At 45.3% G+C, this 13,102-nt stretch overlaps 1 protein-coding gene across 9 annotated transcripts in view; it reads left to right on the top strand.

The window, feature by feature from the left end:
- Erc2 (ELKS/RAB6-interacting/CAST family member 2) overlaps positions 1 to 7,179 on the top strand; it is a 919,008-nt gene extending 911,829 nt beyond the window's left edge. For 7 of the 9 annotated variants that reach the window (XM_087906197.1, XM_087906198.1, XM_087906199.1 and 4 more), the window contains one exon: positions 4,272 to 7,179. In XM_087906197.1, coding sequence (XP_087762323.1) covers positions 4,272 to 4,715 — 444 coding nt within the window. In that variant the 3' untranslated portion in view covers positions 4,716 to 7,179. The remainder of the gene's footprint in view (positions 1 to 4,271) is intronic. The other 2 variants (XR_015737860.1, XM_087906204.1) reach the window with 2 other exon arrangements.
- The last annotated feature ends 5,923 nt before the right edge of the window (positions 7,180 to 13,102 follow it).

Genomic DNA, 13,102 nt, shown 5'->3' with positions numbered 1-13,102 from the left:
CATGAGAGTATAGACTAAGTGAGGACATGGACTTTGTCCCTGCCCTCTGCTCTGACTGTTGCCAACACCAGGCACATTGTCTGAGCAGAGTGCTGGTGTTCTGTTCCTCCAAAATGATTCCTTCAAACACAGCATCTTACAAGCAACACCCATCTATTACCCCACGGGTCCCTTTACAGCCCATATAGAAAGTAAGGATGGGAGAGAGAGAGAGAGAGAAAGAGGGAGAGAGAGAGAGAACAAAAAAACAGCACATGGCCAAAATGAGAGAGAGAGAGAGAGAGAGAGAGAGAGAGAGAGAGAGAGAACAAAAAAACAGCACATGGCCAAAATGTTATATAGGAGTGAGAAGTTGAGAGGGAGCAGGGGCATGAGCTGGGCAAGTTTTGGGTGAGGGTGGGGTGAGAAGAGCTGAGAGGAGCCAAGGTGTTGGCATGGACTCTGTAACAGGTTTTCAGTGATGAGAGAGCCTGGGGGCCAGTGTGAGCTTTGGTATGCTAACAGACTCCTGAGGGAAGCCCAGAAGGTCTGTGCAGGGGGGTGGGGTGGGAGGTTCCTACCACACCACAAGTCTAGGCAGACCTTAGAGGATTTGAATGGGAAGGCTCCAAGTTCTTTTAAGATTACTGCCGATTTGACTTGCTTGTGGGTGTAGAACTGAGGTTCTTATGACTCTCTGGTTGTCAGTTGTGTTGTGGAGAGGCTAGTCACCCAAAGCAGTGGTTCTCAACCTGTGAGTGGTGACCCCTTTGTTGGGGGGAGGGGGCATATCGAACAGTGCTTTTAAGGGAGTTGAGTATCAGATATCCTGCATATCTGATATTTACATTATGATTCATAACAGTAGGAAAATTACAGTTATGAAGTAGCCATGAAATAGTTTTATGTTGGGGGGTGTCACCACAACATAGGGAATGGTATTAAGGGTACGCACAGCTTTGGGAAGGTTGAGAACCAACCACTGTCCGAAAGGATGCTGTCCTTCCTCACCCCTGAGGAATGACACCCTGTGTCTCCACGGCTTTCACACTTGGCTTTCTCTTTAGTAATGACGACAGGAGAAAGACATCTGCTAAAGAAGGCCCCGTACTTAAGCTAAATCTGTTTGGGCAAACTTCCTTTATATTAATTTAAAACAAACTGGATAGTAGCCCTAATTGGGTTAATTAATATAATGATGGTCTGCTGTAGTTCACTTCAACAGCCAGGGGTCGGGGTTGGAGTTGGGGTAGAAAGGCTTGTTCCAAGGGAGGCTGGGTAGGGAGGAGATTTCAGGACCCTGTCTACTCTAATCACACCGTCACATCTGTTCCAGGAACTCTACAAACTCAGAGGATGTTGGGCGAGCAAGAGCAGTCTGCCCTACCCCTCACCAAACTGGGCTATAGGTTTCACTGGAAACAGAATGGAGAGTCACCTCTGTAGCGTGCGCTCCCAAGCGCTCACGTGTTCCATGTGTAAGAAACAGGTAGAATTTAGGTCAATGGATTTTATTGGATTCAATACATCCAAAGTATTTTGACATGAAGTCAGTATTAAAAATTGTTCCTGAGATAGTGTACATTCTTTTTTTTCCATTTTAAATCTTCAAAATCTGGTGTGCATTTCACACTTTAAGTGTGTTTCGATTTGGATTAGGCGTGTTTTGAGTGTTCGGTGGCTACATATGGTCAGCAGCTACGATAGTGGGTAGGGCAAGTCTAGACAAGTCACAAGAGAAGGACCACGTGGGAGACGTCCTGGATGGCACACTATCTCAGCTGAGAACGCGGAGATCGATCCGATGGAGAAATGACCGGAATGTGTGTGGACAAGTGACGACTTAGGAGACGAACAATGTTGTGATGCCGGAGAGTACAGCGTAGGGAGAAGTAAAGAGCTGGCAAAGGCTAAAGGCGACCTTGCCAGCCTGGCCAGCATTCATGGGTCCTCCATCCCAAGTGCTGCAGGGTTACAGAGAGCTACGAACAAGGGTGGCACACTCTAAACAACTGTGCATTGGAGTGGCCATAACCATCACAGCAGAGATGTCTGCCGCCCTGGAAGACAGAGATGGGTCTTCCTCGCAAGCGAATACTGGAGAGGTTTAAGTGTACTTGGGAGGGAGATCGGCCAAGCTGGGAATCACCTTACAGTGTGTAGGGTCCCTGGTTGCCATAGCAGGGGGGGGGGCTGGATCTTGTTTTTTAAATGTTTTAAAAGTCCCTTCTTGCTTGCTGCTCAAGGAGTGATGCTCTCCTTTGGAACTGCGGGCAACATCCTGTCGGGGTTGGTTTGGTTTGATTTTTCATTTTCAGGTGCATCTGAGCTTCTTGGTGAAAAAAACTATTTCACTGAAGGGCAGCAACACTTTTTTAAAGATCATTTTATTTGCATGGTAGGCTGTTAAAGTTTATGACTACATCCATGGCAGTTGTCTGTTGTCTTTCCACTGAAAAACATTAAGAAGTGTCATAGGACCTAAAAGAGGTAGCGGACATAAGGGCTCTGAGGGGTCCTCACTAAATGTGTGACGGGCATGTTACTTATTCGTTGTCTTGTTTGTAGTTTTTTTTTAATGACATTTTAAAGTCAGTGTTTAAACCATCAGGGACTTTTGAGAGTTCTCTTGCCTAAAGATAAGGATGGCCCTTCCCACAGCAGTACACTGTGATCATGAGAGAGACCCGTGTTCTGCTCTGTGATCTGGTGGCCAGCTAGAAACTCATCTCAAAACCGAACAAACAGTTGTTCTCTGCAGCTTTACCTTGGGAAAATATCAAAGACATTGGACATCGACCACAATTGTTTTTCATTTAGTTCCCCAAAGGAAACAACCTGTGTGTTTTAATACTGTTGCATGTGCCCCTTTCCCGCCTCATCACGGGCCTTTTAATGTATCGGTTAGCCCTTTAAAGGGATGATTAAGGAATGCTTAGCACACAGAAGAATGAGAGCTATGCACAGCTCATGAAACAGAAAGCGTGCTCAGACTTACAATTTTCATACAAAGTTTGCAGAGATTTTATGTGCCAGAGTGAGGAACATGACCCGCACTAGAAACTCCCTAAATTTCTGGCTCTGCAGAAGTCGTTCTTTGCCCTGAATCGAGTTTTTTAATCAGAAGAATTACCCCAAACTCCTGAAAGTAAGAGTTTGCCGAGTCCATCTAAGCCATACGTTCCGTGAACACTGCTTAAGGATATCCTGAGGTAGATGCTTGCCTGGGCAGACGCAGAGATCTTTGACTTTCTCCTCAGCCGGTAGGACTTGAGTGTAGCTGTGGATCAACCGCCAAGTCAGACCTCCAAGGGTCAGTATGAAATGGGAGCTAGAAAGCAGGACCTGGTGGGGGGTGCTTGCATTGCCAGCACACGGGAGGCTGAGGCAAGAGGATTGGCGATCATGAATTCAACGTCAGAATATGTAACAAGACCCTGTCTCAAAAAGTAAAATGAAACAAAATGTGCGTGCATGCTTGTGTGTGCGTGCGTGTGTGTGTGTGTGTTTGTACACCCACTCTTCCCTGCCACAATCTCCAGATAGCCTTATGACGTCCATATGTTGGAAACACCCAGCATTCCAAGGGTCTCTGAGTGGCGGCGTGTGGAGCACGTGGTTGAGCATGCGCAGAGAAGCCAGGCGCAGTTGCAACTCCAGTGTGGCGTGGCGTGTACACCACATTTTGCTTATCCGCTCCTTTGTTGACAGGCACTTGGTGCTGCAGTGAATAGTGACACTTGGAGCGCTTGTGTTCAAGAATCTGTTTGAGTCCAGGTTTTCAGCTCTTTGGCGTGTACACATGAATGGAATTGCCAGCTCCAACAGTCCGTTGTCATTGCTCTCACATGGCTTACAGGTCTTTGAAACTGTCGCTGTCACCCAACTTGTAAGTGAGTGTCAACACTTTCGGCGTCCGGATGGCCAAAACCATAGTCATTGTAGAAAGCAGACATGGAAAGAAAAAAGTGACATGCAGTTTGATCATGCCACAGTGACCCATAGAAGAATCTGACACATCCGATCCCCTTCCTTTTCTTTGTGGTTATTAGTAATGTGTGCACAGTACGGGACATGGTTTGAAGGGCCTTTTCTCAAGACACTTGGCGGGACACAATTTCACTTCCTGTTCTGTTTATCCTTCTTCTCTGCTCCCGTTCCATTCTCACCTGACCGGAACCAAAGGGAGTGGCCCTGACTGGGTCCGGGAAGGGGAGGGGAGCCTCTGTCACACAGGGCAGATAGTCCCACCAGTGTCCTTCCCTGTTAAATCATGTACTTTCTCGTTGCAGCTGTCAGAAAGGTTGGCTAAAGGGAAAGCTCCGCACTGCAGCCATAGCCTCGTAATCTCCTGCAGCGTGACTGTCTCCATGGCCCACGGCCAGCCTCAGCAGCAGGTCCGAACGGAAGGGGGATTCTCACCTTTGCGTTCCTGTGTGATTCTGGTCACCTCATCCCTCCTGCATTTGAGTGTATGGGAAAGAAAGAGTATGAAGGAGGAGAAAAATGACAGCCCTTTCATTTTCTGTCAGGATTTGGACCTTTACAGTGTGACCGTCTCTGCTGACAGCCACGTGGTGAGCGTTTTATTTCTGCTGCTTTGCCTCCTGGATACACTGGCGCTGCTCGGGATTCAAACTGTGGATCCAGTGTCTGTTGGACAGCTCGCCCCATCTCCCATTATCCTGCTGGTCGGTCAAAGTGGTCCTAACACATCAGATTACTGTGCAATCTAAACTTGCTGTGGATGAGTGCTGCTGGTGGCGTTTATACACCACGGTGCGTGGAGTGTGTGACAAGGAAACCAACAGACCAAAAATTGAGAGCCCTCCTCTGTTTCTTTAATCTGTCAGTCAAGGAACCACATTTTGATGGTGTTATCAGTTGTTACCTCTGGGCCAGGTTGGAAATGAAATCAATTTTTTAAACCACTAATAACTTGCCAAGAAATCGCCTTATGAGAACATGGTGTGTGTCTCTGACAGTGCGTGGCACATCTCAATTGGTCATTCATAATTTTATTGTCCTGTTCATGTGCAAGAGAGTGACAAAAGCCTGAGGCGTCTGCGTGTGGCTGCTCCACCTGCTCCTTGAACCCCACGCAGGGCTGGGACATGACCCGGCCTCAGGTTCTTCTCATTCTCACACATGCAGGTCTCCATGAAGAGGCTGAGATTCATTCATGTTTCAAGATCCAAATGCTGTGCAAGCAGTGAGTGTGAGCTGGGGTCTTCTGTAAATGAAGGGTCATTTCTCACTGTTTTGTTTTTTCTTAAGAAAATGTCTCTAATGTGCATTCCAAAGCATTTTCAGCATCAAACGCGCAAGCATTGATGAATGAAGAACAATCACAAAAGTTGTGTGTCTGTAAATAGCATTGCACAGGCTACCTGTGGGTACGGTAGAGTCGTTATCTAAAGCACATGCCAGAGAAAGAGACCGCATTCCAAGGTCTTCTACATACAACGACAAGGTACTTAGGAGACTTCTACTCCTGCTGCTTCCTCTGAAGATAAAAAATGATTGGTCATTACAACTTCATAAGAAAAACTCACAACTGAGCCTGGCAAATGTGCAGCTCTTGTATTGACCCATTCTTGTCAAGGGGAGGAACCCTCCTTCTTGCATTCCTAAAGGACAAACAGTGAATTTAAGCATGAGTGGCCTTAATAAATACAATTGTCTTTCTTTGCTGCTGTGGAAAGGGTTCTAAGCAGAAGTTGTTGAAATCTTGCATTGAATCAAATCATTATTACTTTCCAAACTGTTGGTGCAATTAACTCTGGACCTCTCTCATGAGCCATAGAGATAGAAGACAAACCCCTTGTTTGCTGGGGAAAGGAAACTGTTCCTGAACCGCACCCTTTATTCCTGGTGCATCAGGACTAATATATTCAAGCAGGTTTCCTGCTGTGGGCTTCGTTCTTGTCGGTAAATTGTGAACTATGTAAAGCTTACATGTTAACATAAATGATCCAAATACATTCGTGTTTAAAGAGTTTGACCTTTAACTATCAAAAGGATGTAGGCCGTTGTTAGAGATGGGAGCAGAGTTCTTTGCAAGTTTATTTAGTATTTTTTGGTGGAATGTGGCAATGAAAACCCAAGCCACAGGCTGGTCCCCAGGTATGGTTTGGGTATCCTCAAAGAAGTCCTCACAGCCTACCACCAGGTCATGACTTGAACTCTGCAACTAAATACTTGAAATAGGAAGTAGGAAAATCAGGCTGGTAAATGGGGTCCATGAAGTAGCACACAAAGCGATCAACCATGTGTATTTACCTATTTCTACATTTGTGCCAATTTTGTCACAGCTATTGTTTGGGGGAATCTCTTTTTGGCCCCAACTTTTGTTGGTTGAAAGTATTATTGATCTTACATTCATGCGAATGTATCATTTGATCCCTGGAAAAGTGAATTCCATCTAACACAACATCTTTTCCCATTTTCTGTAATATTCTCTGATGTTTGGGGGTTACAAAAGAAACCCCTTTTCATACGTTGAAAATAGTGTCTGGGTTTACAACAAACACTGTGATGTTTGGAAGGTATTTCCTTTCTGCAACCTTTAGCAGGCTCCCTTCTAATCCAGTATAATTGAAACTAAACAAAAACAAGGTTGTGCTAACCCTTAGGAGGAATTGGTTTAAGTCTTATCTTGCGCAAGAGCAGGCTTGTATTTATAACCCCTTTTGATTTCTATATACAGTCTCGATTTTGTATTTAATGATTTTGTGTATTCAGTATGCACCTTCACAGTGTGTCAACTTTCCTTTGAAAGTGGATTTTACTTTTTAAACAGTGTTTCTGATGAGACCTCAAATGTATTGATATAAGCTCTCTCTGCCGTGATTTTGTGTAGAGTGCATTTGGATGCTGCCAGGGGTCCCTGTATCTAGTTCCCTGAGACCCTTGTTTGATAGTGCTTCTTGTAATATTTCTTCAAGTGAGTGGCATGTGGGTTGTGATATTGACCATGTGATTATGGACATCGATATGAAAAATAAATAATAAATAAAATTAAGGAACCCTCGAAACTACCAACGGGCATGTATTAGCCAGTCATTGTAACCTCATGTCTAGTAGAAATACCATGTGCAAGATATGTACAGCTCATAACTTTGTTATCATGTGTATGAGGAGTACTTTGTGCTGATTGTCTTATTTATATTCATCAAATAAACCTTGTTTCTTTCCGAAGTGACTGCGTTCCATCTTTTACAAATATGCTGTGTGACCATCTCTAACGCTTTGGGGGCCATTGGTTACCATTTGAAGAAACATACAGGCCAAAGAGGAAAGAAAGAGAGGGGAGAGGGAGGGAGGGAAGGAGGAAGGGAAGAAGGGAGGAAGGGAAGTTATTGCCTTCATTAACTGGAAAGGCCAAGATGGAAATCTGCCTTGATGGACAGCTGGTCATGCAGTTCAGATCAGGAAGTTAGGTCGTGGGCCATGCCTCCTTCCCTCTCCATTCCCTTCTTTTTACACACACCCTCCATTTTCCCTTTTTTCCCTGTTTCTTCTCCCTCCCACCCCTCTCCTTCACATTCCTCATTGTGCTGGTGGCTTTAGTCTGTGCGGGCTCTCTTCTTGGTAACAAAGATCTTTCTGAGCATTTGAAGTATTCAGAGAGGAGACCTTTTCCTTTTCAATATCCACAAACGTCCCCAAAAGGGACAGACACCTTAGCTCTGTTTGGATTTTGAATCCTTCCTTATTGTGGGAGCTGAGAGGATGAGGCTGTGTGGTTGACAGCCTCTTGCCTGTAGGAGGGAAGCTTCTAATGGGAACATCATGAATTCCATCTGAGAAAAGAGAGATGGAAAACTTAGGCAGGAAGAATTGTGATCAGCATTGCCCCCTGCTTGAATGTCCACGGTCACCCGTGTGTGGACTCATTGGCCCTTGCAGCCTGAGTTAGATAATAAACAATACCCCCTCACAGTACTGGCGTCTTGCTCGATGTCCATTTGAAGACTACATGACCAGGTCCCACTTTCCCTTAGAACTCTGAATTACATTAGCACCACGGAATTTCCACTTCTTACCAAGAACAAAACCGTTGAGTGGTCGCTAGAAACTGTGTTTTACCAGATGGGGAAACTGAGGTTCAGGATAAGCAACTGATCTAGGCAGATGTCCCAGCTGATCCTTGACAACAAGGAAAAGATCATTCGGTCTCAGTACTTTGGGTTTACAGGGTTGACTTTTCTGACAATCAGGTACACTGGGGCGTTGTTTGTCTTTTGCATTTTATTGTCTTTTTGTCAAAAGAGAGCTCTGTCAGGGAAGAATTTCTCACATCATAGGCCTGCTGAAGCACTTTTCAGGACTGTTCATGTCAACCCAACTGGCCAGATGGAACCCCTACTTTGTAACCAACAAAGCCAGCCCCTGGGTGAGACAAACAGCAGCCCACATGTTGTTGGACCGGTTGGCCATTGCAGAGCTCCCTGGGGCCTCATAGGTGAGAACTTGGGCCTACTTGTGGTTTGGGTCTCCAAGTCTCCCACAACTGCCTCTATTGTCTGTGAACTGCTCTTCCAGAAGACCGGAGAAGACAGCCTAATCCTGGATCCAGAACTGCAGCCCTACTGATGAGAAGGAAACACAGGTAGTAAATCATTGACCTGACCTGAGGATTCGCCAGCATCAGTACGGTGAACTGATAATGTCAGAGCACCTATCTGCATCCATCCTGCAACAGCTCTGCAGTAAGCAATGCCGTGACCCACATTCACGTAACTACCAGACGTGAAGTCATGGGGGATGACCAGATGTAGTCCAGGCAGGGCCCTTACTTAGTGTCATAGTGCACTCAGTCCTATGGGTCTGTGAACGTTCCTTTGCCACAATCCCATAATGCAGGTGCTTAGGGAGCCCTCACAGATATCCAGTGGTGGAATGAAGCATAAATCTGTATTTATAAGAGACCAATTTGAGCCCATTCCACAGAGCCTACCCATGAGACTCCATGCCCACAGTATGTGGTTTTCTTGACTGTGAAGATGATAAATTAGTGATGTATATTCCCCTCCTTGCAGTAGTATCACACCTGAGAGATGGAGTGAATCCTGGATTCCTTGCTGTTCACCCCTCGATTCTGTTTTCATCTAGGGGGTCACATTGCATTTCATTGTCATGGTGCCATCCGTTCCTATCACTGAGAGCCACTCAGACTGTCCTTGTTTTTATGACCTTGGCTGCTCCGGAGGTCACTAATCAGGTCTACTGTAGGATACATTCTGCTGAGATTTGACAGCTCTCTATTTTTCGGGCTCAGCCTGGGGAACTTAAGGGCCATTCAGAGGAAGGCCACGGAGCTGATAAATGGCTGTCTTTAGGACTGCTTATCAAGGAGGGCCCATACTTGAAACATGACTGCACTGGTGATACTGACCTTGCTCTTTTGGCTAGGCCAGTGTTTGTCAGTTTTCGCTACCAAGGTCGCTCTTGTCCTCCCACTGTGTTGGACTTTTAGAGTATTAAAGTGGGGGCTGGGAATTGGCTATGTAAGCATGGGGATCTGAGTTCAGATGTCCAACAACTATGTGAAAAGCAAAACCCACCAGTGTGTTATGGCACTTCCCTTAACCCCAGCACTAGGAAGCAGAAGGAGGCTCTCAGGACTTTCTGCCCACAGCTCTAGCCATCTGTGAGCTCTGTATCCAGCAAGAGACCCTGCCTCATAAACTAAAATGGAGAATAATGGAGAGGAAGACACCTGAGGGCTACCCATGATCTCCACACAGGTTCGTGCACCCCCACATGAACATACACACATACCCCATGTGCAGGGTACAGAGTCTCTACCTTAGAATGTTCTGGGGGCAATGCAAAAGACACAGTACCAATATGATTTTTAAAATTCTCAGGTTTTAGGAGCAAAAGAGTTTGATCGACAGCTTCTGTGGCTTGGCTGAGTTGTCCCTTTGGATGGAAGTTACCTCCAGTCCCATCTTCCTGTTAGATTATGGGAGCATCTTTGACAGAAACAGCCAATGTGAGAGGACTAGACACCTGTCCAAGTGCAGGCTGGTTTAAGCTGATGCCTGTCACATTGTAACTTCCTGTAGGAAGATTTCGGGACACAGACCTTGGTGAGTCCTGTACCTTACCCATGAGGGTGTTATGGCTCAGCGGCTGCAGGAGGAAAGATGGGCATTGATCTGCTAGGGCTTTTCTTTTTTCTTTTGCACGGATGGACTCTTGACACACAGAAGAAAAGAATAGAGAAAGTTTCATGAATATAAATCAAGGCACAAGCGAAGACTGTGGTGCTTACCTGTGACCACCGTGCTTGGAATGCTTGTGAGCTCAAGGCAGCTATGGGCTCCATAATCTAAACAAACACATGTATACATATATTCCTGGGCATATTCCTGGGCACTCTCAGCCCTATAGGTGAGAACTCAGAGTTCATAACTCCACGGTGAGGGTGAAAGACTCATTCTCTTCCTTGCTGGGCATAGAGTCTCCTGCTCAAGGTTCAATAAAAACAGGAAATGAATGCTAGGATGCAAGGATCCGGTTTACACCATGAAAAGAACAGCTCACAGCAAAGCTACATTTCATTCCGCCATGACTCCCAAAGAAAACCAGTGCTCGGTGCAACAGCCTGAGACCCGCAGGCCAGACGGCTGCTGCTCAGTCACTACCACGTAGCTTTTTTCTTTTTCTCTTTTCTTCTCTTCCTTTCTTCCTTCCTTCCTTCCTTCCTTCCTTCCTTCCTTCCTTCCTTCCTTCCTTCCTTTTTTCCTCCTTCCCTACCTTTCTTTCTTTCCTTTTTCCTTTCTTTCTTTCTTTCTTTCAAACTTACTTTGGGAAATATATACCACATATGAAGGTAACCACTGTCTGGTCAGAGCCCAGAGGAACACTGTAACTGCTAGCCACCAGCCATGGAGTCTGAGGGAGGAACCCTAAGCATTGTTAGGCCTGTGCTTGGGGTGGGGCATCTTCTTACTTACTTGCTGATTAGTGCCTTAGGATATCTACCTGCCGTGAGAGGGACTGTACTGAGTGACTGACTTGAGAGCGAGAGAACTATTGGGGAAAAAATTGTTGCCATATGCCCTAAGGTTGCAACCTTTCCTAAAGTCCTAGACAGAAAAGAACTTCCCATCTGAGTCTTTTCTGATAAAGTCCAGAAAAAGACAAGATTCACCTGTAGGCACAAGAATTTGAATTCTTAGTTCAGAAATTATTTACAAAGTTAGGATTATGTTGTGAGAATTCATCAAGCAACCTATGTTTTACCTCATATAAAAGATTTGCCCTAAGAAATGTTAATGCCAGTATGCACCCATTTCATATCACAGAAGTTGAAAAACCAGGGCATTTCTTGTTTGGTCAGCACAGCATCTTAAAGCTTGAGGAATTAGGAATGAAGGCTAGGGCTATATCTTCCTGTAGAGCAATGGACTGATAAGCATGGGGACCCTAGGTTTAACCCTCAGTACTTAGAATACCTGAGGAATTACCCAAATTAAACAGACTACAGTGTATGTATGATTCTAGATGGGACTGTGGGCCGTGTGTTGAGACAGGCATCAAAATTTAAAGAGGACCTGAGATTAGATGCTTGTGCTATATCAAGATAACTTCCTTATTTAGGAGTTGCTATTGTTGTAGGAGGCTGCTTGTTTATTTCCGGCTGCTCATCCCAGAAATAAGGCCACAGAAACGATATTGTTTGCAATATTGTTTGGCCAGTAGCTTAAGCACATTTCTGGCTAGCTCATATCTTAAATTAAATGATCTCCATTAATCTGGGTATTGCCACGAGGCTGTGGCTTATTGGGTAAAGTTCTGGCATCTGTCTCAGGCGGGGCTACATGGCTTCTCTCTGACTCCACCCTTCTTTCTCCCAGCATTCAGTTTAATTTTCCCTGCCTAGCTCTGTTCTACCCTATCAGGCCAAGCCAGTTTCTTTATTAACCAATAGTATTCACAGCATACAGAGGGGAACCCCACACCATACTGTGATACAGAGATGGCCTTGTTTAGGAGAAATCTATACTGGTGAATTCAGAGGGCCTTGTAGCGTGTGGTTACGTGGCCGAGAGAAACTGATAATAACGGATTTGTACACTGACGTAAAAGAAAAGAGCCCCAGGAACTAGTGTAGCAACATGCTAAAAAGTGGAGATGTAGATGCAGTTTTTATACTCTTCCAGCTTTTTAGTAAGTTTGAAGTTGTTTCAAAATAAATTATTTTAAAAGTGTTTTTGGAAAGTGCAGTCATGGAGGGCTCAGAGTCTAGAAGGGTGGGGAAGTGTTAGAGGGGATGACTGTCCCTTCATTGTCCTCACTGTCCTCTAGAAGTTGACACCTGGCCAAGCCCACCCATTGTGTTGCCTGCCAACATCTGAGTGTGCCTGAGTTTATGACTCTCTTTAGAATTCCAATTCTACTGCATGCCAAACAAGTCAGCATCGGCCTGCCGCGTAGCTGTTGGCTTTGTCATCCCAAAATATCATTCAGACCTAGAAGTTTGTTTTATTACAAAAAAAATCATAAAAGGACCCATTAACACAATGCCAGTTACAATGCTAGGTCATGAACAAAATGGAGATAATAGCTATTATTAGCAGTAATATATCATAAACAGTAAGCACGTAATGAAATTACGTCGCTGGTCACTGGCTCGCTCCCAGCCATTCTCTCCCAAGAGCTACTCGAGCCGGTCCTTGTTCGCATGCCCTGCCACGTCAGGGTTTTCCTCAACCATGCTTAATAACCAGGTTCCAGATCTGGATATTGGGGGCTGTAAATTTCCCTGGTGACTGTTGCCAATGACAGGGAAGGAAAGACTTGTGTAATTACCACTTGTACTTCCATGAAACACATGAACTCAAGTCAAGAGCAAGGATTTGGGACAATAAAACACTGGGGCTGAAACAAGCAGGGAAAAAAAAATCTGCCTAACTTGTACACTAAGAAATGTGAGCTTCCTTATGGGGGAGAATGGTAGTAGGCCCGACGCTGGGGAGCTGATTCCCTCACCAGGTGCTTGCTTCCTTTCTTCCACACAGATGCCCACACTTCTGTGAGATTAGCTCTGGGTTGTTTGGCAACCAGTAGCTGCAGCCATAATGTGTGATGTGATTAGTTGATTTTA

Source organism: Myodes glareolus, chromosome 5 (genome assembly GCF_982192425.1).
Source record: "Myodes glareolus chromosome 5, mMyoGla1.1, whole genome shotgun sequence".
In the NCBI taxonomy this organism is placed as follows: domain Eukaryota; kingdom Metazoa; phylum Chordata; class Mammalia; order Rodentia; family Cricetidae; genus Myodes; species Myodes glareolus.
The sequence above is the reverse complement of the archived record's forward strand: the minus strand, read 5'-3'. Positions and strand labels throughout refer to the sequence as shown.